The sequence below is a fragment of the Zymoseptoria tritici genome, chromosome 9, assembly GCF_000219625.1.
Source record: "Zymoseptoria tritici IPO323 chromosome 9, whole genome shotgun sequence".
NCBI lineage: Eukaryota > Fungi > Ascomycota > Dothideomycetes > Mycosphaerellales > Mycosphaerellaceae > Zymoseptoria > Zymoseptoria tritici.
The window spans coordinates 898,887-923,548 of NC_018210.1; the positions used below are offsets into that span (position 1 = coordinate 898,887).

Below are 24,662 nucleotides of genomic sequence, written 5' to 3' on the forward strand. Positions count from 1 at the left end.
GTGATGAGATGGTAAGAATTTCTAGAAAGCTCGAAGTCGAGTATACAGCTTCATGCCGAATTAACCGGACGTCCGGACATCGGGTAACTCTCGACCGGTCGCCAATCTGGACTTCACTCCACTTCTGCTATTCCTCTTTCGCGAACACATCAACAACATCAATGCTGCATGTCGTCCGCTACCGAGGACGTCAATAGCAGTCCACTGACATGTATAGCGTCCACGGCAATCGGTCGTGGGCCTTCTGTTGAACGGATAGCCGGCGACAGGAAGCCTGGACGCGGCGAACTCATCACAAAGGCTCAATTCACGCCAGATGGGACGGCCATTATCGCCCAGCACGATGACCATCATCTGAAGACCTTTGTACTTCCGACAGACTTGCTGGAAGAAGAGCAACAACCTCATCAATTGACGGCCTATGCAACCCACAAGTCCGCGACCGAAATCCAGGATTTCGCCATATTCCCCGGCTTCGACCTCTCAGACATTTCGACCACCTATGCCCTATGCGGCGACAACGACCAGCCCATATCTCTTCGCAATGTCTGCGACTGGACATACTCCCAAGCAAAGTATCCGCTTGTGAATGATAGAACCGAAGCACACTACTCGCCGCGCACGCTTCACTTCATCAACAGCGGCTCCCACTTCCTGGTCGGCACTCACAACAGCCTTGCCGTGTTCGACGTCACCCGTTACAATGCCGGCCCTGTGTCCTTGCTGCAGCTCAAACCCAGGAAAGGCACATATAACGGCATGCCGCTCACTCGTAAAGCTTACGTGAGTGCTCTGGCGACAAGCGTGGATGGTGTCCTCGCTCTAGGCACGACCGAGAGGGAGATCGCTCTTTATGACCACTCGGGAATGGGAGAACGTACAGCTACATTCAACATGGATCCATATCGAGGGACTGGGGTCAGTTTTTTGAAGTGGAGCCCGTGCGGCAAGTATCTCCTCGTTGCCGAACGACGGTCGGATGAGATACATGTGTTCGACATTCGCGGTACGAGGAGGCAGCTTTCAACTCTTGTCGGACGCGCGGGAAACACCAACCAGCGGCTAGGACTTGATATCGTGCATACTAGAGGAGAAAGCTATGAGCTCTGGGCTGGTGGAATGGATGGTGTGGTTCGCATGTGGCATAACCCTGGATCAAAGGAGGGAGAATGTCCGCCAAGTGAAGATCTGAAGGCCCACCAAGGTAAGCATATTTCCATCAGCTACATCGGATGACGACCCCTGACTGTGGAGATCTAGCTCCGGTGACTAGCACAATCTGGCATCCCTTTACCTCGATCCTCGCAACTTCTGCCGGTAGCCGCTACAACACGTACGATGACGAGCAGGATCCTCCGGGCGGAACTGACAATTCTTTGAGGGTTCACACGGTAGGACCGTTGAACGAAGCACCTCTTCCTTATTTCCTCTCATCTCACATGGATTCATGTCTCCCTCTTCGCCCTACGCCTGAAATGGGGGCCGCTCTCGCTTTCCGCCCACCGCCTTCGAGAATAGCCGGGCTTGCTTTTTGTCCTGCTCCTGAAGTGGGAGTCGGGCTTATATTTCGGCCTCGTTAGTCCCAGACGTCGCGCGGTAAGTCCATATTCCTCTCAATTCGTGCTCACTTCACGCTTCGAACATTTCTGCTATGTGCTCGATACTTTGCCAGGCACGGTCATGCCGCGACATAGTCGGGAAAACAGACGATATGTAGCAGTGCTTCATCGAGGGCATGACGCAGTTGTTCACACCGGATCATCACATCGGCACACTTGATTGAACCTTTAACAAAGCTATCCGCCAACAGCCAAGAATACAGGGCGTTCAACGGTTCTGATCAGGAGCATGGTCACTGCGACATGACCGCTATGAGACTTTCGCGATAGACTGCGATTCGACGCAGAATCATGCAACGCATCGGGACTACGAGCATGTCCGAGAGGCTCAGTGATCGATGGCCAGCATAGCAGCCGCATCAAATGCAATTGAGTTCACAGGGTAGGGAATTGAGCATCAGGCATCGGATCGAATCTCTTCGCAGACAGACCTCCCGTTCTACCGGGACGAAGCGGATTCTGCTCCTGTATGTCCGCGCTCTACATCCTGAAAAATCTCAATCATTGCTTGCTGTGTTCCGGACCAGGAGCAGTGCAGATGACAACGCGCAGCGTCTGATCGAGACTGGAGAACGTGCTTGAGCAGGAATGATTTTACGAACTTGAGATCAGCAGGTAGAAACAGCGGACAACGACAGGAGGAATGCGCAGAAGCAGCCCGAGAGCATGAAGCATTCGAAGCCATGGAGGATCGTATTCTCTACATTAGTAACGAGAGCACTACGCTCCACTCTCACTCCCGCCGATCTGACTACTCGCGCTCCCATTACCCTTCACCACAGGCACATGCCTCAACCTCTTCCTGCCATTACTCTTATAACCCAGCACGATATCTCCACCTCCGCGCCAGATGTGCGATCGAATTGTGGCGAGAGTCATGGTAGGTGGGACGAGCTACACAGACACGTCAGTTAAGGGTTGCTCAGAACATGTCAAGACGATGGCCAAGACTCACCTGTCCCTGGCACCAAAGTTCCAGATATTCCTCCGGTCGCAACTTCTCCTCCGTCTCGCCATCCACTTCCTCGCCATCCCGCTTCGCGTCACCTTCCATTGTACTCACGCTACCGACTCTTCCAGTTGTACTGATATTACCCGACCCGTCAATCCGCTCAGCCACGTATCCTGCGATCTTCCTCGCCCGCAACATTCGATTAGCATTAAGTCGATTACCTCCTTCGCCCGGAGCCACCACGCCAGGTAGTTTCATCCACCCTACGGCGGCTCCAGTCCCATCGACCAGTCCTTCCGCCTCACTGCGACCCTTCGTCTCGACTTCCATGGACTCGAGCACAAAGGATATCTTTACCACTTCCTTCCCACCTACCAATCCGCGGAGGAGGACTTCTCCAAGCCAGCCTGGGGCTACCTTCTCGACATCATCGACCATGGCGTGAAGCTGACCAACGGTACCTTCGAATAGGTCGGCGACTCCACCAGCCTCCGGTCGATCCTCTTGAATCAAGATCGTCGTCTCCTTCGGTGGAAAGAGGCGCGGTAACTCGCTGACAGGCGCGGGCGTTATCAAGCTCTGCAAGTTGACGGGTCCCGGCGGCGGCACAGGCAAGCCATTGGCAAAGGCCGTGGCCGCCGAGGCTTGTTGCTCTAGGGAATCGAGGTACGCATATCGGATCTTTTGCAAAGTGCCATTCAGAGACTCGTCAACAGGACGCAGGTTATTAGGAGTAGGATCGGTAGTTTGGGAAGTCTGAGAGTGGCTGTCCGTGTCGGTCGGAGACTTGAGCTCTTCTGTCGGTTTGGCGGCGGAGTCATTAGTCTGAATGCGGGTGATTTTCTTCATGCCTGAGGCGAAGGACGACATGCCCATGTTGCCCATTCGGAACTTCTTGCCGAAGAGACCGGCTTCTTTGCCGCCAGGTGTTGTTGGAGTATTATACGTGTCGGCTGTTGGCGTCGATGGATCTTCTGTCCCAGGAGTGGTGGCCGGTTGAGACGTGGCGGCGGGTGTGGTGAGCTCCGCCGAGGCGATGCGGGATGTAGAGAAGTAGTCGGGAGCACGATCGGCGGATGTGCGGTCTCGAGAAGATGTCGAAGTGCGGAGCGTATCATTTGGTGCTGACTCTTCGGTCGTCGAGGCCAAAGTGGTTGGAATAATCTTTGTATGCGTGGGAGAGTTGACAGATCCTGGCGTTGCGAGACCAATATTCCAGCCGGGCGTTACAGGAACCGCAGAACCATTGATACCAGGTTTCAGTGTTGTCGTGGATTGTGCGGCGGACGAGCCAGCGTGCCATCCGTTGGTTCCTCCTGACGGTATCTGGATGCTCGATGGGGCGCCTTCACGTTGAAGCGCCTGCTTCGTAGGAGCGTTGATAAGTTGGTTCCGCAAGACTTCATCCCGTCGAATCTCTTCTTGAATCAAACCATCAAACAGATATCTCAGCACCCACTTTCCAAGGTTCACTCGTTGATCCTCCTTAAATTCCGCATCCTCGTCCAGATCCAGTTCATCCGCATACATTTCCGCATCAAAACAGGTGTTCTCTTCCAGAATCACGGCGACACTACCAGTCCGCGTATCCACAGTACACCAATTCGCCACTGTCGCCGTTGTTGTCACTTCATCTTTGACATCCTCGATATGACGCTTGCCGTATGATCGTATCGGAACGCACTTTAGTAGGTCCCACATTACGACTTCTCCGGCGGTGTCCATCGTCAGCACACGCTTCCTGTCGTTCAACAATGCGTGCTTGATCAATCCGTTCTGACCCTCGACCGAGTATTCCGGCTGTGCTCGCACAGGTTGTAAAACCATGGCATCGAAGATTGGAGCGTCTAATGTCGCTCGTTTTGCCGAGAGTGACTCGCTGTCAGCGATCATCGGCGCCGGGAAGAACGCAGTATTGCTCAGTCGTAGCATGTGTTTGAGAGGGATTCTTCGTTTGCCGATGTGGTTGCCAGTGAGGGAGGTAGTCTGCGCTAGTGGTGATGTGTTTGATTTCTCGGTCTGAACCATCGAATATCTCTTCGCTGAGCTCCGTCGATGCGTGTTGTAGTTCTCCGGAACGTCGATCTCCGCATTGTCGGTGCAGATATCCCGCCATCGGTTGATGCTTGGTCGACTTGTGGCCGTCCAGATCCTGTCTCCAGCTGCCACCACTTTGTGCACTCCCTCATGCTCTTGACACACTGCTACAGACAACCCTTCGTCTAGCTCAATGGTGTTCCTGGTGTCCGTCTTGGCCACAAGTCCGTTCTTGTCACTTGAGTACACCACCGACAGGTCTGGATCCGAGGAGAACAAGGACCACACGCTCGCGTCGTGCATCGTCAACGTGAACATACACCGTCCAGCGATCGTACTCCACACCTTGACCGTCCGATCACTACTCGCGGTCATGATCGTGGTGCCGTCCTCACTAATCAGAATATCCCTCACATTGTCCGTATGTCCCACCAGTTTCGTCGTCCTCTGTCCCGTCCGACTGTCCCAAACTCTGACCGTCTTCTCCGGTCCTCCACTCGCCAATAATGATGTCGTCGCCGCCAATGCATATACACTGCCCTTCTCTTTCGACTGCATGGAGCCAGCCTCATCCTCGCCCACATCTATGCTCAGCTTTTGCCCAGCACCATTCAGATCCCACACACAGATCTTGCGATCCAAGCCTCCACTCGCGACCCAATCGCATGTCGTAGAAGGCACAGCCAGAGTCTTGACATAATCGCTATGTAGTCCAATCGTCTGCGGCGGTAGTTTGTCCTCCCCAGCAGGCCTCCACACCTTCACCGTGATATCCGACGACGCAGATACAAGTGCCTGGTTGTTCTGAGCTAGAGCAATATCATTGATCCAGTGTGTATGCGCCTGCACTTGCTGGCGGAAAGTCGTGGCGGTGGCATCGGCGGCGGGTTTCGCGTCGTATTCGGAGGTTGCGTTTGTTTGCAGGTCGAGGTGTAGATCCCAAGCGCAGATGACACCGTCCCGACCGCCGGAGTAGAGTAGGGAGGATTTGGGATCGACGGCGAGGCCATTGACGCCTAGACGGTGGCCCTGTGTGGTGGAAGAGCCGGCGAGGGGGAGAACATAGGATATGCGTTGCTTGGCCTTCTTCGCCATTGCGGTCGGTGGAGCCGCTCAGAGCGGAGAGTGAGGAAGGTCGTGTATCTGGAGGTCGTCTCGTGCCTGGTCGGAGTATGTCGTCGGTACCTCCACTTGGTGCGCGTGGGGCTGGGAGTGGGGAAGGATCAGAGGATAAGACGGGCAATGTTATGCAGGCATATGCGGTATGATACAGCCGGAAGCGCGGCCGCGGAAAGGAATGACAATGCCCAGATTAATGTCTAAATTGGTATGAGATGCAGTAATGTACAGAAGGAACGGATTATGTAGCTATCAGTGCGATAAATCGGCACAGCAGTCTAGAGGCCCAAGTAAGCTGTTCACTGCCACGCGAGGTGACGCACTGCCGGGATCCGAGCGCGTGGGGGAGGAGTCTAAATTGAGCAGTGCCTCCGGTGGGGAGGATTGGAGAACATCGACTTCTGCGAAGTGATTGAGCATATCGTTACGAGATTCTCCTGGGATCAAAGAAGGGAACGGAGACAGCAATAGCTTGGGAAGCGGCTGGACTGTATTAGAGCTGGCGAGCTTGTCGAAAACGTGATCCCATCACCACAGAGTCACTACGACGACATTGTCTACCTTTAAGGAGCTTGACAAGATCAAAACAGACAGAAGAGAGCACAGAATCGACTATCACATGCCAAAAATTGGTTAAATTCACTTGAGCCCGGCTCCTTCCCAGTCGAGTATTCGTGCCGTCTGCTTTGCCATCAGCTAGTGCCTCAGGCAGCAGTGCATACCTCTCCATATGCTTCCATCTCAGGTCTTCCTTTTCCATCCAACAACTCTTTCAAGACCTGTCCCGGAGATATGTCCTACTCCAGCCACCTCCAGACCGCCCTCCTCGCCGTCCAACACTCGGCGACTCTAACTTCTAACCTCCAGAAAACCTCCCTCTCGACCGGCACACTCTCCAAATCCGACTTCTCCCCCGTCACAATCGGCGACTTCGCCGTCCAAGCTATACTCACCTCTTGCCTCCGCTCTGCCTTCCCCAACGCCGCCTTTCTAGCCGAAGAATCCGCTGCCGATTTACGAGAGAACCCTGCTCTCCTCGCAGCAGTCTTTGCTCTGATCCAAAAATATGCTCCAGCATTCATCTCATCCGGTCTGAGCGTGCCTTCGTCCGAGGAAGAGGTCCTGGAACTACTAGATCTAGGAGGCACGACTACTCGCTCGGATCAGGAGAGTCTATGGGTTTTCGATCCGATTGATGGCACGAAGACGTTTCTTACTGGACAGCAGTATGCTATCAATTGCGCTTACCTCGAACACGGGGTTGAGAAGATCGGTATTATCGGATGTCCGAACTTGGAAATGTCTACTCTCGACCCTTCTACTCCGGCTCCGAGCGAGGACGCCATTGACCCTTCTGGCTTGGGATGTGTGATTCACGCTGTGCGATGGGAGGGGACGTGGGTACGGCCGTTGCGGAGAGATGGAGTGTTGGAAGAGCCAACGAAAGTGCCGAGACATGGCGATGAGAAGCAGGTGAAGGACTTGGTGTGGTCGGATTGCGAAGGGTATACGTCTACGATTCTCGATCTCCACCGCCAAGTCGCAGCAAAACTGGACACACCATGGCCAGGCGTGGACTTGTTTAGTTCGTTGATGAAGTATGCGGTTCTGGGGTTAGGGAGAGCGAGCGTGGTGGTGAGGATATTCAAGTATACGAGCTGGAGGAGTAACATGTTCGTAGTACCCTTTGGCTTTCCCATCGAGGCCGCTTTCCACATCGTTCATGCTGACATGTTGGCGAACAGGTGGGACCACGCGGGCGGTATCCTCATCTTCGAGGAAGCTGGCGGGAAAGTCACAGACTTGGATGGCAAGGCGATTGACTTCTCGCAAGGGAGGAAGATGGCTGCGAGTACGTATAGCCATACCTTCGGGGTCTTGTCATTGTACTGACGTGCCTGCTTCTGCCAGACTATGGCCTCGTCTGCGCTCCATCGTCCGTGCATGCGCACGTACTGCAAGTCGCAAGTGAAGTTATGGAGAAGCATGGGCCAATCCCTGAGACGAAATCTGTGGCGGCTTGAGCTTGACGATTCTGCTTGGCTCTGTCGCGGAGCTACATCTCAGCTTGACCTTTCTTGCTGGACTTTGACCCAAATTACTCGCCCGCTGAGCAGAGTTGAAATCGCCATGCTTGTTCCGACAACCAGGCCTGAAGCAGGAGTCCAGCCGATGGCTGAGCCCGGGATGAGGAGATCGCATGCATCGGTGAGCAGGCCTGTCATGAGGCTCCAATGGCTCGCACGATTCGACTGGCTGGAGGGTGGAGATGTGCGACTACCCTCGCCGATGGGAGGTTTCCCGCGGACAATAGTAGTCGTTGTCGTCGACTCTGGCGTCAAAGCGGACGCTGCACTATCCGTAGCCTTGCTAGGCGCGATGTTTGATATGGCAGCTGGAAAGAGCAGACTGTAAAGAGACAGCGCAATCGAAGCGCAAATAGCGTAGAACCAGCATTTGTTCGCTTCCAGTTGGACTCTGGTACCCCAAGTGAAGGTCGTGACGCCCATTGCATTTGTCTTCACAATCGAGCAATGTCAGCTTCGTTCCAGAAGAAGAATAGTGGGATAACACGAACGAAAGTCCACATCTCCAAGAAAAAGTACAGAGCTAAGAGCGTCCACTTTGTGGTGTCGAGGAGAGTTGGTATGCTCATCGACGACGTCTCCCTGGCTGATGGTTTCCCTTTCCCCGAAAGGGACTGATGGTTATTGCCTTCGATGCACTTGCGCGCGGCTACGCTGCATGGATACCATTTCAAAAGGCGAAAGTACCGGCGACCTGCAAGCACTGATGATCAGCTACTTTCGGATCATTCGAACCCCTCGTTACGATCTCGGGAAGATCTTGACGTACCAAGAGCAAAATGTCCCTTTGCCCTCCTCAACCCTTCAACATGCGAATGGAATGGGTGCAGCAGTCCAAGAGCAATGGTACAGATCGCCTGTAAGAAACGAAGGCATTTTTCCAATCCTGCAGCGTCGCTTGTGTAGGCTGCGAGACTGGCTAACATCTCCGTCCAGAAGGGACGGCAGGGAGCAACACGAAAGAAAGACGGAGATGATGGAGATGAAGTGAAGGGGTGCTTGATGGAAACAAGGAAGGAGGTGCAATGTCGTTTGGTTGGGAAGTGAAGACGTGATTTTGAGGGGCGGCCGATTATTGAATTGATTGAGATTTTGATGAGAATGCTGCACGGATTTGATGGGAACTTTTCTGTCGTTCCTTGGTACGCGCCATGGTACGCGAGGGAGTCTATATCTCTATCTGTACTGGTCTCGCGTCCAAGACCTTCCTCTAATTCTCCGCGAAAACAAATTGAACGCCTGGTGTATCATTTCAGGCCGTAAATCGTCGTCCTCAGTCCTCCCACCTCTCACTCACACCCTCCCAGAACTTCCGCTGCTCAGCTCCCCACGCGTCCACCCCACTCTCAATCCCATGGCCCTTTTCTACTCCTCCAGCAGCCTCATCGTTGCCCCTTCCAAAAACCAAGCTCTCCTCCTGCTTGCCAACGATTGGCCAGGTCGGCCTCTCGATGGCTTTCTTCCCGCTCAACGCATTCGGGTCGCCGGTGACAATGAAACTTGTCAAGTACGCATTGAACGCCCTCGCAAGACTGTCGTGAGCTGGTGATACAGCGCGAGAAGCGGGTGTCATGGTCTCGTAGAAGATCTGATCGCCGTGATTGGCGCCTGCCAGGACCGTGCGATTCAGAGCCCAGTGGTAGAGGTAGACCGGCGCATCGTTCGACGAAGAGAGTATTTTAGCGGTCTGGCGTACGGGCGTAACGTAGGCGTAGTGGCCGTACGCTGCTTCGATGCGCTTGAACTGGGGCCCAATGCCAAGGGAGGCGAGATCACGGGTGTCAGTGTACGGAGAATCTGGGTTCGTGGCCGGATCCGGGTAGAGGGTGTTCAGTTTCTCCAGATCCGATTTAGACAGGTGCGGCAGCAGAGATGCGAAGAAGTTTGTGAATTCTGACGAGGTCGAGGCCGATTTGGGAACGTACATCGATCCTTCGTTGGAATTGAAACCGGTGAGGAGGCGAACTTTGTGGTAATCTCCGGACCGCAGGGCTTCGAGCGGACGACGGGAGATGATGTCGTTGTCGAGCACGGGTTGCCAGGCCCAGCGGAGAGAAGGATTGTAAGAGTTGAAGATGGTGGTTTGTGCCTCTATAACGGCGGATGGGGGTGCGGCGCGAAGGCATGAAAGGATCTCGGCGGCGGGTTTGTTGGCACATCCGACTTCATGAAGCAATTGGGTGAATTGCTCTTCGTGCAGGGCTGAGTTAGGTGGGTGCACCGCTCGCGAGATAGCGCTGCCAGACTCAACGATGGCTTTGTTGAACAAAGTGCGTGGCTCGTTGATGTTCAGGATGTGGTGGCCAATGGAGTGCGCTCCCGCGGAGAGGCCAGCGATGGTCACGTCCTGGGGATTGCCGCCGAACGATTCGATGTTTTGCTGCACCCATTCGAGAACCAGACGTTGGTCATGAAGACCCAAGTTCAGGAGGCCTTCCTTTTCGGTCAGACCGCTGTTGAGGAAGCCGAGGGCTCCAATTCTGTAATTGAAGCTGATTGCAATGAATGGTTCTTCTGACCAGGAAAGCATTGATGCAGTGTCGTGCATGGCCGCGAAGCCACGATTGTATGCGCCACCATGAATATAAACCAGAACAGGGAGCTTGGCAGTAGGGAAGCTACCTCTCCAGCGGAAGATGTTCAACGACAAACAGTCCTCATCGGCTTCCAGCCAAGGAGTGCCAGGAATGCGAAGCAGTTGCTTGCCAGGGCATCTATAAGCAGAGTCAGTCCTCGAAAGTTCTCGACAAATTCGACATCACACTCACCTCGGAGAATACTCCGTCGCCTGGAAAGTGCCATTTCTGCTCTCGACCGGTACAGGCTTCGCGAACCTCAACTGGCCGACTGGTGGCTGTGCGTATGGAATTCCGAGGAAAGCTTCGATTGGCACGGGATGGTTCAAGTCATCAAGCACGGTTCCGACAAAGGTTCCCGCAGAGCTTTCGACTCGTGGACCAGTCTCAATTGCCCAACCGTCGAGAGTGAAAAAGTTCTGGAACGATTGTCGAGTATTGGCGTTGAGGTTGTATAGAGACAGGAATGCGATAAGTGGAATGAAGAGGAGCGCCGACTTGGTTGACGGTCGTGTCGGTCGTCGTGTTGGCCGCGGTGGGGCGGGAAAGGAGGACTTCTCCATGTTGTCGATTATGTCGTAGTCGAGAAATGGGGTAGAGGAGAGTGAGGTTGATGTAAGAAGAGACGTTCAAAGAGAAGGACAACTGGGAAGATCTTCGCACAACCAACCGTTCTGTGAGCCTGCTTTTGCCGGCCCTCAACAATAATTCGAAAAGACCTCACCTCTTCACATGCAGACATTCTCACCTATTGATCCTCCACGGCCGGACGTCGCACCGCAAACAAGTAAAAATTGGCGCCAATGCTCTGGAAGCGAGGAAAGCGAGACCAGGCCAGGGTCGACGGGAGCGATCGTTCTCGCTTTCGGCGCTTGCTGACTCATGCTTTTGCATGTGAGAACAAATATTCACCTCTTCTTCCATCTCTTTCTTCTCCGAAACATCGACAAAAAGTCTCGTCAGTCTCGGTCAACGAAGACCATCGAATGCAGTCCGAACGTCGCCTGTGAGGTGGTTCCGAATCGCGGTGCTTGCTGGGCTCTAGTGGCCGTGAAAAGAGGCCACATGGCAGAAACCGACTTGACCCGACATCGACGTGGAGCAGCATCGATATCATCAACAACATGCATATTGACATGCCGTTGAGCTTGGTAAGTGTGCTGTGTCGAAGATCTTGCAACAATGTTTCCTTTATCCTCCAGTGAGTGCCCGGCCTGAGATGTCTTGCCCGAAGCACATTCGCCTATCGCACAGCGAGCGACAAGGATGTCCGATGCGGAGAGGAATAACAGTGCTGATAGCCGTTCCGATGTCTCGAGACGACGTCGATAAGAGTGGGTTCAGCGGATGCGAAGGAGGGGCATCACCGATATGGACAATCATACAAGTACTTCCTTTCGCTACTGCGCGCGACCATTAGCACCGCGTTACATTCCGCCTGCCATGGCCTCCACCGTCCAGGACATCATCTCTGAGGAGAAGAAGAACTCCATCCAGCGGACTATTTCCCCTCCCGACATCAAACAAGGCGAGATCGCTGACCGCGACCTCGACCAAGCTGAGATCTTCCTGCGCGACAACAACATTTCCGACGATGACCTTTCCGCCCTGCTCGCCGATGAAGCCGGCGTGAAGAAACTCGTGAAGCGCGTGGACTGGTCTTTGATGCCTCTGCTTTGCATCACCTATCTACTGCAGTACATCGACAAACAGTCTTTATCTTACGCCGCCGTCTTCGATCTTTTCGAATCTACCAATATCAACTCGGGCCAATACGGCTGGCTTGTCTCCATTTTCTATTTCGGCTATCTTCTCGCAGAGTGGCCAGCCTCATATCTCGCTCAACGCCTCCCGACTGGCACAGTCGTCTCCTGCAGCATCATCATCTGGGGCTCCATCTTGATGATTACGTCTGCATGCACCAATTTCACAGGTCTAATGATCTGTCGCTTCCTGCTGGGTTGCTTCGAGAGCTTTATCACTCCGGTATTCATGCTCATTGTTGGTCAATGGTACCAACGTTCAGAGCAATCTTCTCGCGCCGGCACATTTTACTGCTTCAACGGCGTGGGCGCCTCGATGGGTGGCATCCTTTTCTTCGCGGTGGGCCAGCAGACTGGAGCTTTCGCCGTCTGGCGCAGCATCTTCCTCCTCGCCGGAGGAGCGACCGTATGCTGGGGCGTGCTTCTCCTCTTCCTTCTCCCGAACTCTCTCATGACAGCCAAACGCTTCACGCCCATGGAGAAGGCGACTCTTATCGCCCGCACCCGCCAAAATCAGACGGGTGTCTTCAATCCCACCATCAAATCCGCTCAGATCTGGGAAGCTCTCACCGATCCACAAATCTGGCTCCTCTTCCTCTTTGTCCTGCTCAACGAGACCATCAACGGTGGCCTAGCCAACTTCTCCAAGCTCATCGTCAAAGGCATCTCCAACAACAATGCCCTCCTCACCACCGCCTACGGCATTCCGACCGGCGCATGGCAGGTATTGTGGGTCTTTTCCGGCCCTTGGCTCGCTTCGAGGTTCACAAACATCAGAACATATATCATGGCGCTGTACGTCTTACCAACCATCATCGCCACCGCTCTCCTCTGGAAGGTGCCTCACGCCGGTAACAAAGGCCTCTTGATGGCAATCTACATCGCTGGTTCCTACGTCGCTTCGCTCGTCATCGCGCTGCAATTGCCGGCAAATAACGTAGCAGGCTATACCAAGCGTGTCACATCCACAGCCTTCGTCTTCTTAGCCTACTGCGCGGGTAACATAATCGGGCCACACGCATTTCTGAATGAAGAAGCGCCGACTTATCCGACGGGATGCATCGTGACGATGGCCTGTGCTTCCGGACAAGTGCTCGTGGCGTTCTGCTTGAGAGCTTTGCTGATCAGACGCAACCGGAGGAGGGATGAGCTGTATGGTAAGGTTATGCAGGGTACTGAGGGATCTGGGGCGATGCAAGATCAGACGGACTTTGAGAACAAGGAGTTCCGGTACTCTTATTGAGAACTGTGAGGCAGTCGAGAAGGCAGAATCAGCGTCTAAGGAGCTGCATGGCTTGTAGCGATCCAATGCTCGGATTATCTGAGTACACTGCCTTCACGTGCCGAGTCCAACCTCATGCAGATTGAACCCAAATCTGAAACTCTCATGCAGTGTCACTCATCTGACCATCGAAGTGTGGGAGATCTCCACCTCGGGAAGGAGCAAGGCTGGCCGGCAAAGCTTCGGCTCTCCGCATCTCGGGCCGAGTGAGATGGTACATCTTAAAGTGAATGTCAACGACACTCTCACCATACACTTGTCTTCCATACGCAGCTCTGTGCTAGCAATCGATCGGAGTACTTGTCGTTGCCCTCGCAAAAAAGCTGATGGAAGACAGGGAAGCTCCTTGTCTCGGAAGTCCAGGACAATACTCCATCATGGCTGCCGATCCTACAAGGCCGATTCGCATTGCAGGTCTGTGGAACACCCGACGATCCTCAGAAGAAAGATGACTGATTCGATCTTTTCCAGGCGCCTCCGGCTCTGCGTCCGACCGCAGACATGCAATGGCCATGTTCGCGAAGAATCACCCTAACGATCCTGTCGATGTGATCATTGGAGATTGGATGAGCGAAGCCAATATGACCTCCAGAGGTGTGATGAAGACTGAGAGTCAGTATACTTCATCCTGCCTTTTCCCAGCAAGACGACAATCTGAGATGATCTCCAGACGCTGGTCCTGCTTACGAGCCCTCCTTCCTCGAGTCCCTCATTCCAGCTCTGCCCGACATCGCAAAGTACAAGATCAGAGTCGCCGTCAACGCCGGCGCATCTGACACTCAGCTTCTTGCAAAGACAGTGACGGATGTTGTTAAGCAGCAAGGTCTTAGCTTGAAGGTCGCCTGGGTCTCTGGCGATGAAGTCCTCCCGGCAGTACAGAAAGCCCGGCAGCGAGGCGCAAAATTCGAGAATGTGTCCACAGGCGAAGTGTTGGATGACTGGAAGTTTGAGCCAGTGTATGCACAAGCGTATCTTGGAGGGCTTGGTATTGTAGCCGCATTTGCGAGAGGAGCTGACATTGTCGTTTGCGGACGAGTATCTGACGCAAGTCCTGTCATCGGAGCAGCGGTGTGGTGGCACGGATGGGACAGAGATCAGCTTGATGAACTAGCGAACACATTCGTTGCAGGTCATCTTATCGAGTGCAGCAACTACGTGTGCGGTGGTAACTTCACTGGATTCAAAGAGCTGGAATCGAAATCCTGGCACGATATTGGGTATCCCATCGCCGAAATCTCCCGCTCCGGGCAAGTCCTCATCACCAAGAACCAACCTCAATGGGGTATTGGCGGCGAAGTCACCACCCAAACCTGTGCTTCTCAGCTTCTGTACGAAATTCAAGGGCCGTGGTATTTCAACTCCGATGTGACCGCTATCCTGACCGACCTCTACTTCGAACAAGTCGCTCCGAATCGCGTTGTGCTACATGGCGTGCGGTCAGCTCCGCCTCCGCCCACTACCAAGATCGGCATCACCGCGAAAGGAGGTTACCAAGCTGAGGCTCACTGGTTCCTCTGCGGCCTCGACATACCCGCCAAAGCCCGTATGCTGGAGTCTCAAATCCGACACCTCCTCGCTCCTTACTCTTCCAAGTTCACCAAGCTAGAATTCACGCTCAACGGTTCCGCGGCAGAAAATACTTCCAACCAGAATGCTGCGACGGTCGATTTGAGAATTTTTGTGCAGGCGAAAGAGGAGGAGGATATCATGCCCAGCAAGTTTCTCCGTAATACTATTGATCCGATCATGCAAGGATATCCGGGAGCGACTTTCCACCTTGACACACGGCAAGGCTTCCCCAAGGCGATCTACGAGTACTATGTTACGCTTCTCCCCCAGTCTGTCGTCGAGCACAAGGTCCACCTTTGGGACGGGGAGGTGATCGACATCCCAGCTCCGGAGGACGCGAAGACGAGGACGTACCCGGCGCAGCAACCGAGTGAAGAGGGAGTTATAGGTTGGGACGGAAAGCAATGGGGCGAGACGGTGAGAGGACCTCTAGGATGGATTGTGCATGCACGGAGTGGCGATAAGGGAAGTAATGCGAATGTCGGATTCTGGGTCAGGCACAGAGATGAGTGGGAGTGGTTGAGAGGCATCCTATCTATTCAGACGATCAAGACATTGCTGGCGGATGAGTACAAGCAGGGAAAGAAGATCGTGAGTGTTGCCAGCAACAAATTCTTTGCGCTAAGAGACGTGCTAACATCGAGCAACACAGGACCGATTCGAGCTCCCGAACTTGTTGGCGGTGCATTTCCTGCTGCACGACCACCTGGATCGAGGCGTGAGTTGTTCGTCCTCATACGACTTTCTGGCGAAAAATGTAGCGGAATATCTGCGAAGCAAGTGGGTTGATTTGCCGGTCAAATTTTTGAACCGTGGAAAGCTGTGATGAATACTACATCAAACCTATCATTTTGCTCCTAGGTCAGAATCTCCTCAGTCACAGTCCTCAGTCACAGTCCTCAGTCCATCAAGGCAATACAGGCACATTGTGGTGGAAGTGTTACGATAGGAATCCGCTGCACCTTTCTCACGGAGCTGCAACCTGCAGACGGCTTTACCATCGTCTCCACGAAGAAGCAATCAGTACGTAAAGGGACGCGATCTGGTATTGAAGAGAGCCAGCAGTCTCCAGGAGGGCTAAATACCTCTTGTGAGCTGACAGAAGTCAATCTTCGATAGCTTTCGCGAATTTCGCGGTGGAGCTGCGCTCTAGTGTTACATCTCAAGCAAACCAAGACCTGACCAGCGGGAGGAACAACGACCGGAACGCCGCCGCTCATACACTGTACTCGAGATCGTCAGTGTTCCGCGAACGTCGTAGATACCAACAGCTCCGCCGCCATGAGTACACAAGAGCGAGTGGAGCCAGGAGAGAGTTTGCTTTGAGTACGCATGAACCGTCAACTGTCGACTGTCCTCCGCATCGAAACCGCTCTACAGTCATTCACAGGGCATCATCGTAGACTTTGCCATCACGACTCTCAGAACAACTTCGGCGCCCGAAGCAATGACCGGAAGACCTCAGCCAGACGACTGTTCTCGATTCCGTCCGCAACGAATCTTCACACCAACAGTGCCGACACTACTGGCACAGTGCAGCATCATAGACCTCGAGGAAGCCCATAACAAACAGACAGGAAACCACATCACACGAGCAACCATCACCGATCTCAATCGTATCATTTCGCAACCATGCTATCGTAACTCGTTCCATGCAATGCAGAAACACTTCAGCGCCCGAAGTGAGGGTATCGTTGAAACCGCGCTCTCAATTCCCAAAACGCCATTGCCTTTCCATGGCCAGAATCCCTTCCATGCCGAGAATGTCTTTCCCTTCCCATGGCCAGAATCGCTTTCCTGCCCGAATGCCTTTCTCATCCCATGCCCAGAACGCCTTTCCCATTCCATGCCCAGAACGCCTTGCCATTTCCATGCCCAGAACGCCTTTCCCTTTCCATGCCCATAACTCCAAAACCAAACCCACAGAAGTGCCGACTACAACCCAAAAGAGGGGAGCCAAATGCAAAACCGCAGAAAGCAAAGGCCAACACGGCCGACTGCAACCCAAAAGAGGGGAGTCGAGGCCACAAAGTTCCAACGCAAAAGATAGCCGACTGCAACCCAAAAAGGGGAGTACAAAGCCACTCAAAACAAAAACAAAAACAAATCACAATTCCCAATCTCCTTTGAACCCTCCAAACATCAAAACAGCAACCATCATCTCTCTCGCTTCCTTCATTCCGTTCGTGGCCGAGATCTCCTCAAACTTCCGTCCCTTCGCGCTGACGAGTCCGTTGATGCAAGTGAAGACGCCGCAGTCGCTGAGGTTCATTTGGCCAACGCTCTGGCTGTCCATATCCTCAGTCCATTCGTCCGGCTTGTAGTCTTTGCCCAATTCCATCTGCAACCACTGGCGCGCCTTCGCAAACCACGGAGTCGACTTGCCATGCAGGGAGTCCAGGAATTGAATCTTGCGGTCCTTCGGGGAGATGATGAGGAGAGTCCAGTGAGCGCCGGAGTTGATGGGAAAGAAGACCTTTTCGGCCTTGAGCAATTTCGCACCTGAGATGCCCTTGCGTCGGGACCAGGTCTTGATGCCTTGAGCGCCGCCAGCTTTGTTCCAAGTGGTGATCCAAGCGGTGTTGTAGGCGACGAGGGCGGGAGTGTTGTTCGGGCCCTTCACGTAGCCATCTTGTTCGTTGCGACGGGCGCAGATGGCGGCGTACCAGCCGTTGACAGCTTCGTCGTTGAGCCAGTCCGGAGGGGTGTTGGAAGCGGCACCAGGGTGCTCAATGGCTTGTGGGAGAATCTTGCCAAAGTCCGTGCGGGTCATCTCGACGCCATCGGCGGTGGTGGCAAGGACGGTGTGGGCGGCGCCGGTCGACATCTTCTCGTAGATCTGCTCCTGCCATTTGGGATCCACTGGGCGGATGATTCGAGAGCGGAGGAGGGCGCGCTCAGTTTCCTCCTGCTCGGCGAGCTTCTTGCGCTCGGCTTCTTCTTCTTCTTCGAGCTTCTTGCGCTCGGCTTCCTTCTGCGCGGCGATCTTCTGGCGCTCGAGTTCTGCTTCCTCCTCGGCCTTCTTACGCTCGGCAGCTTCTTCGGCGACGGTCTGTGCTTCGAACATATCGTTCAGCTGCTTCATCTCGGCATCGGTCGGTTGGACATGGTGGCGGTAGCGACGGTTCAAGATCGCACGAGAAGGCCTCCTCTTGTCGTCTTCCGCCACGTTCTTCGACAAGATCGCTTGAGACGCCCTGCTTGCCAGGGCATCGACGAGATCATCGCGACTTCTCCCCTGCTTGCGAGGCGCCCAGATATTCTTGATGCCAGCGGCGGCATCGCGCTCATTCACTTCTTTCAAGGCTTGCTTGCCCGCCTCTCGCTCGGCTAGCATCTTGTTCATATCTCTCATGGCGTCCTGATAGCTTCTGCCTGTGGCAGGCTTTGCAGTGTGGTGACGACGGCGAGGTGCATGGATTTCCGCTCTCTGGGCCTTGAACACGGGCTGAACGGCTGCCGGACGCTCTGTTGGCAGGATCTGGGCAGCATAATTCGGGGATGGCGAGATAGGAAAGGCGCCAGGAACGTGGAGATCTTCTACGGCCACGCAGCGACGTTTGCGGCCGTTGGGGTGTGTCTCAACTGCGACTATTTCGAGGTTTTCGCGCCTGGTATAGAACGGGTTGATGAAGCGCCAAACTGCACCGAAAAAGGCGGGCACGTGCAGGACAATGTTGACGACTTGGCCGCCGAAACTGCGCGGAACTTGCTGCTGTCCTGGCTGGCCGAGCACGAGGCCGGGGTAATGCTCAGAAATGGGCGGGAGGATGTTGTTGGTAGTGTTTTTGCTGAGCCGCGCGATCGGAGAGATGATTTCTCTGTGCTCCGTGGCGATCTCCGGGATTGTCACGTGCTCATACGCTCGAGTACGCTTCTTGAGGATTGAGCGCGGTGGGAGCGCGGTGGGCGAGTTTGGTGAGTAGTGTACGCTGGGTGGGGAGGAGACGGGCGCGTCTTCCATGCTTACGTCTCCATTGGGTGAGCCGTCCATATAGGCCGGACGAATGTGTGGAAATTGCACATTCATGTTGTTGTTTGGTGGTGGTTGTTGTTCAAGGATGGCCGGACAAGCTTTGGAGGGGTTGGGAGAGCTGCCAGCTGGCCGCGGCGCCACCCGGCTTGGCGGCTTGGCGCCTGATTCCAGCGACTCGACTTCACTCCTGGCCATGGAGTTTGTGCTGCTGGAGTCACGATGGCTGGTGTGGTACTGTTCAGAAAAACGGAGAGTGGTCGGAGAAGCGAAACCCTTGGGAGCATTGTGTGTGATAAAGCCTTACCTGCTGTGAGCTTTGTTCTCGATTCTGGTCACAACAAAGGTAACTCCGGCCCTGCTCGCCGTGATGAGAACGGCTACTGCGCATACGATGTCATAACTGGGTGTACAAGATTTCGTGAAGAGAAGGAGACAAGACTCTGGAGAGCCAGCTCATCTCTGCTGAGAATATCCCATTGGTAGCGCTGCGGTCACTGTTGTCCACGTGGTAATGTTGAAACCCTAAGAGAGCGATCGAGAGAGCGGAGAATGGGTACTACGTGCGTGACGAAACTTCACCTGCTGTGGTCTTTGTCCTCTCATTTGGGGCCTATGAAGGGAACGCTGACCATGCCCTCCGCCAAAGGAAGGGCGACTATGCGTACGAAATCATGGGCGGCCGCACAAGTACTTCTGGAGAGAACGAGACGAGAGGGCTGGCTTTAGTCGATCTCCATCGAGGATTTTTCGTAGTGGAGCTGCAGTTACGAACATTAGCTTGGTTTCCTCCATCTAGGATGAGAGCCGGCGGCCTATGCGGCATCGGAGACGAGCATGTCCCCATCGGAGACATCTTTTTCGTACTGCTGGCGACTATTTGATTAGCACGGTGTTGCTGACTTTCGAAGAACGATTCCCGAAAATGGCAGAAGTGTGCAGCTGAAGCCGAGAGTGATATGGTGCGCCTAGAGAAGGCTTTCGCTGGGGGTGCTGGTCTTGGTACTGCTGGCAACGTGCTGATTAGCATCGTGTCAATGGATTTTGGAGAGCGATCGCAGAGACTCTGCAGAATGGTGGAGCTGGAGCTGGAAGTACTGTGCTACGAATGAGCAAAACTTACCCGTTGGTGCTGCTGGATTTGGTACCGCTGGAGTTGCTCGCATTAGCGTAGTGTTGATGAGTGAGAGGGAGCGAACGGGAGGAGCATGGAAAATGCAGTCTAATGGCGAAGGTGTACCGTGAAGCGTAGATGAGCTGGGACTTGTGTCGAAAACTGACCGCGCAGCCACCGCGCTCGATCCTCAAGAAGCGGACTCGAGCATACGAGAAAGAGCATGTGACAACACCCGAGATCTCCACAGAGCAGAGAGACATCATCTCCCCGACGGCGCGGATCAGCAAAAACACCTCCACCAACACTCTTCCGTCCATTGTCGACCATTATACGGGGCTCGCACAGCGACCCCAAGAAACGGACTCGAGCATACGAGAAAGAGCACGTGATAACGCCGGAGATCACCACAGAGCAGGTGCATCATGTTTCACCACGCGGCTCGGCAATAATGACTGCCGACGATCGCCGATCATTATCCGGGCCTCGAACAGCGGCACGGTGGCCAAGCAGCATTGGCAGCAGGATCGCGAACATTGCCGGATACATACCCGCTTTCTTCGGGGCAGTCTTGCGCATCGTCACGCCGCTCCTCCAGACGCCACAACGTCGTCGACATGGTCGCTGTCGAGACGAACCACATCAGTCGCAAGCAAAGATCGTCAATACCACCGGGACACGATCGCCATCTGCAGGACGGATCCATCCGGATCGGTAGTGTTTGATCACTGCTCCTCATTCATCGCCAGACCTTCGACGAATCTGCTGGCGCAGAACCCACAGGGATACAGTGACGATGACGTTTGTGAGAACGAATTGACAAGTACCAGAAATACACGCACGATGATCTCCGTCCTAGACAGTCTCATAATGGTGCCGGAGCCGCACCCATTCCCTTGACGATGGTCGCATTAAGCAAGAGGTATGTTCCGCGTATGTATCTTTTTCGCTCGGCTGATATTAGACTTCTCAAGCTTCTTTAGACATTCTGTTCCTTTCGTCCACTTCTTCAGCACACGTTTCTCCTCGATATCCCGCTTCTCGCCTTGATTCGCATTGCAGGTGCGTACAGTTGAGCGGATCCGATCTGATATATCGCCATGGACTGGGTGGGGACGCGGCGAAGAAACGTGGTAGTGGTAGGTGTTCTGCTACAGTCGACGGTGGAAGTCGAGTTGGAGGCCAGAACTGGTAATCAGGACGTGATGAGTGGCGCCGCGGTGGGTCTCCCGTATCACGACGTTCGGTCTGGTGGTGCAACGATAGAGCCGATGCTCGCGATTCTACGCCCAAGGAAGCGCATAGATTGCTGTTCCTGCTCTTCCTCATCTCGCGGTGCGTCAGCATTTCGAGATGTAGCGAGCGAAATGCGCGAGTCACAATCAGCGGTTGGAAGGAGTCACAATCAGCGGTTGGAAGGGGGTGTCAAGCAGAGAGCTTGCTGACGCATCTCTCATGCTGACGTCCTCGTTGAGCGATGCGTCCGTTTAAGGCAGGCGGAAATGTGGAGATTGCGCGGTCATGGTGTCGTTTGGCCAGTATGGCCGGAGCAGGTCGATGGAGCCAGAAACCAAAAGGTGAGGGTTGTTGGGTGGAGTATAAACGAATTGAACGGCAACGACCCTCTCGGATAATTAGTCGTCTTCCAGCAAACACCGCGATTCCGGCAACACTGCCTCGTTTGAAGGGTTGGTTCAGACTCCATAGCTGAAGGACGGAAAGGCAAGCAAAAGGAAGGCTCGAGCGAATCGCCATTGGAGGAACCGTCCATGTAAGACGGACGAATGTGTGGAAATTGCACGTTCATGGTGGTGATTTTCGAGCTGACTCAATGAAGTCGTCGTAGTCCACACGGAGTATATGTCGTGAATCGTGTCGCCGAGCTCCAGGGGTCATTGAATCACACAACGAACACCACTGTTTCTGTGAATATGCTCAGCTTTGACACTCGGTTCAACGATGCAGTAGTATAGTAATCAGGTTGGAGCGGAGAGAAAGAGTACCTCAAGAAAGATCGGCGGTATTCCTTCTCCAGAGTCAGATGTAAACATACTCATCCTCCATTCCTTCTACAAATTTTGCGTTCTCTAACACTCTCTCTACTTTGGACGGCTCGACCATACCAATGAGATCTGGACTAACAAGTCAAGAACAATTCACATGCGGGCGAAGGATCAAAGCAATGGCGACGCACATCTGGTTTCTTCCGACCCTCTTTCCGCCTCACAGTGCTTGACCAGGCCGATAAGCTTGATGCTACCTATCAAGTCAAGATCATTCAGGAGGCGAGGGTAGCGGTAGTAGAAGAATCGAAGCAAGGGTCAGGGAGCTTAGGGTTAACAACCTGCAACCACAAGCTAACCCTAACAGATCAGTATTGCTCTCTTCCATTTGGAAAAAAGCGCCGAGAAACCAGGTCGTCTGGCAAAGTCCCGAATGTATGTCAAACAACTCATGCCTCACTGGACCCAAGCATTGTCATCGGCAATGCCGCGCACCTCTTCCAATCTTCAATTCACGAACCAATCAGAATCTAATAGTCGTTCAGAGAAAGACCCCAGCCCTGCAACCTTAAATCTATGCTTAACCTTGCCCAGAACGGCGCGGAATGTGGACAATGGGGCCGATCACATTGTGGTGTTGAAACAGCTCCCGCATCCGGCGGAGCTTCACCGACTCATTCACTCTTCCTTTATGTGCGTGCATTCGTCGAGCTGAACGATCCGAATGCGGCGCGTGGTCTCACGTGCCGCCGAGGTCACCTCTACGCAGCCGAAATCGTCCAATGCGACTCGACATTCCGCACGAGCGCAATTGACACCACCACCACCTCCTCCATCGATCACCACCCGGGCGACGACATCGCCATACATCAACCATCATGTCGTTCTTCCGGCGCATCTCTGACAGTCTATGGTCGCTCGTTTCACCACAAAAAGATGCCGCCGATAATGCAGGCATGCCCACAACGGCCACCGATCGAGTCTTCAGAAAGCCCGCCCATCCCAGCATTCGTCGAGCTTCTTTGCATGACCTTGCTGCCGCGGCAAAGTCAATGAGTCCAAGTGAAAGAGTCGGAAATTGGAACACGAGGCCGGTGTTGCATAGGAGGGACAGTGTGCTCGAGAAGAGCCTAGGCAAGAGACGGAGAGAATCGAGTCTGGGCGGGAGAGCGGCAAAGAGAGAGCGATTGGATGACAGTGACGAAGAGGCTGATGATGTGAACCTGAGCATAGATGATGCAGAGGAGGATGTGGAGGGAGCACATGCAGGAGAGGAAGATGAGGACGATGGATACGACGAGGAGAGCCTCTTCCCGCCAGAAGGCTACAGCGAGCAGGAGGAAGTAGAGGAAGAGAACGATCAGCAATACCGCCGACGAACCCACACTCGCACTCCATCATCCCGCAGCCAGCGAGCCGCCTCATTTCTCGAGGACTCTGATCAGGAAGGCGACATGTCATTCAACACCACAATCCAAATTGAAGATGATTCCTTACATGACTCTCCACCCCGTCGCCGCCTTGCTAACGCACCCACCAATCAAGCCCTCGGCGAGATCTCCACCACAACCCTGCTCGCTCAAGGTTGGGACTCATCATACATCTCCCTACTCCAGAAGATCGCTCTCCGTGGCCGCGAACCCCTCCTTCCACACCTCCTCTTTCTCGAGTACCGCTACCTGCCACCGATCTTGTTCTGCCCGGACAACAACTCCGCTTTCCTCAGCTCCTTGCGTGGGAATCCCTTCGGCGCCGGCAAAGCACTCCACACGCTCTTCGATCTCGGCGGCCATGTTCGGGACAGAGTTGCTTTGCGTGATCCACTGCGCGCTCCCGAAGACGTCATCCGGCGGGCAGTGAAGGGATACATGAAGTGGGCATACAAAGATTCTGATTTTCGGCCTTGGCCGCGCACTGCAATTCCTCTGCTCGCTACGATATACGCACCAGTCACAGTCACGCCGGCCGTCATACGCGCCCAAGCAACAGCCAAATGTCGACGCCTCGCACTCCGCTGGCAAGAAGCTCTGCGGGTGCACCGTTCTGTCGAGATCTCGCCTGGGTCAGAGAGCACTGCTACCACGCATCCGCTGCCAACGATCTTCGCTTTGGTGTGCAGTCGCACGATGGTCGCGCTGATGGCGTTCGATCCGAAGAGGGAGAAGGGCATCGAAGGCGAGAACTGCACACCGATGGCGTACTTTGACTTTGCGGATGGGGATTATGATGTTTGGAATGGACTGGCACTTGCGATCGTGGGCTCTCATGTGAGGAACGAGCTTGTTGCGTGGAGGGATGCGACCGGTATTGGGGAGAAAGCGAGGGAGGAGATGGAGAGCGAAGAGTCGGATCCAGATGCGTGAGGTGTGAGGTTGTTGTGGGATTACTTTTCGGCGTTATGTGGGAGGGACTTGCATTTACTTGATACCCTGGCTGCGCAAATGAGATGGAATAGGCAGCGGAAGAGCAGACTTTTGGGCGCAGAGATTCCCTGGCATGAATAGCTGGAGAGTATCTGGGAAGCAGACTAAGCAGATGGAACTGAGAGTGAGAATTCAGATTGAGACC

The 24,662-nt window shown here is 54.1% G+C and overlaps 8 protein-coding genes across 8 annotated transcripts; 3 read left to right on the forward strand and 5 right to left on the reverse strand.

Annotated features, from left to right (window-relative positions):
• Positions 1-168: 168 nt before the first annotated feature.
• MYCGRDRAFT_110743 (uncharacterized protein) lies at positions 169-1,694 on the forward strand (the record flags this gene model as incomplete). Its single annotated transcript, XM_003849338.1, has 3 exons — positions 169-1,204; positions 1,581-1,596; positions 1,673-1,694. 3 exons carry the CDS (start codon positions 169-171, stop codon positions 1,692-1,694), a joined length of 1,074 nt encoding a protein of 357 aa, XP_003849386.1.
• Positions 1,695-2,339: 645 nt separating this feature from the next.
• On the reverse strand, positions 2,340-5,703 carry MYCGRDRAFT_101204 (uncharacterized protein; the record flags this gene model as incomplete). Its single annotated transcript, XM_003849681.1, has 5 exons — positions 2,340-2,513; positions 2,575-2,639; positions 2,715-2,792; positions 2,877-3,124; positions 3,242-5,703. The coding sequence occupies 5 exons, from the start codon at positions 5,701-5,703 to the stop codon at positions 2,340-2,342; spliced, it is 3,027 nt and encodes a 1,008-aa protein (XP_003849729.1).
• An 821-nt stretch (positions 5,704-6,524) lies between these two features.
• Positions 6,525-7,166, reverse strand: MYCGRDRAFT_62361 (uncharacterized protein; the record flags this gene model as incomplete). The annotated part of the gene is made up of 1 exon (XM_003849680.1): positions 6,525-7,166. The coding sequence occupies one exon, from the start codon at positions 6,807-6,809 to the stop codon at positions 6,525-6,527; it is 285 nt and encodes a 94-aa protein (XP_003849728.1).
• Positions 7,167-7,378: 212 nt separating this feature from the next.
• MYCGRDRAFT_62362 (uncharacterized protein) lies at positions 7,379-8,792 on the reverse strand (the record flags this gene model as incomplete). The annotated part of the gene is made up of 4 exons (XM_003849679.1): positions 7,379-8,004; positions 8,077-8,246; positions 8,306-8,508; positions 8,584-8,792. 4 exons carry the CDS (start codon positions 8,738-8,740, stop codon positions 7,791-7,793), a joined length of 744 nt encoding a protein of 247 aa, XP_003849727.1.
• A 295-nt stretch (positions 8,793-9,087) lies between these two features.
• On the reverse strand, positions 9,088-10,953 carry MYCGRDRAFT_75537 (uncharacterized protein; the record flags this gene model as incomplete). The annotated part of the gene is made up of 2 exons (XM_003849678.1): positions 9,088-10,528; positions 10,583-10,953. 2 exons carry the CDS (start codon positions 10,951-10,953, stop codon positions 9,088-9,090), a joined length of 1,812 nt encoding a protein of 603 aa, XP_003849726.1.
• Positions 10,954-11,761: 808 nt separating this feature from the next.
• Positions 11,762-13,396, forward strand: MYCGRDRAFT_101206 (uncharacterized protein; the record flags this gene model as incomplete). The annotated part of the gene is made up of 2 exons (XM_003849339.1): positions 11,762-11,777; positions 11,949-13,396. 2 exons carry the CDS (start codon positions 11,762-11,764, stop codon positions 13,394-13,396), a joined length of 1,464 nt encoding a protein of 487 aa, XP_003849387.1.
• Positions 13,397-13,716: 320 nt separating this feature from the next.
• MYCGRDRAFT_62369 (uncharacterized protein) lies at positions 13,717-15,851 on the forward strand (the record flags this gene model as incomplete). The annotated part of the gene is made up of 4 exons (XM_003849340.1): positions 13,717-13,849; positions 13,907-14,047; positions 14,106-15,601; positions 15,657-15,851. The coding sequence occupies 4 exons, from the start codon at positions 13,762-13,764 to the stop codon at positions 15,828-15,830; spliced, it is 1,899 nt and encodes a 632-aa protein (XP_003849388.1).
• Positions 15,852-17,111: 1,260 nt separating this feature from the next.
• Positions 17,112-17,777, reverse strand: MYCGRDRAFT_47797 (uncharacterized protein; the record flags this gene model as incomplete). The annotated part of the gene is made up of 1 exon (XM_003849677.1): positions 17,112-17,777. The coding sequence occupies one exon, from the start codon at positions 17,775-17,777 to the stop codon at positions 17,112-17,114; it is 666 nt and encodes a 221-aa protein (XP_003849725.1).
• Between the last annotated feature and the right edge of the window lie 6,885 nt (positions 17,778-24,662).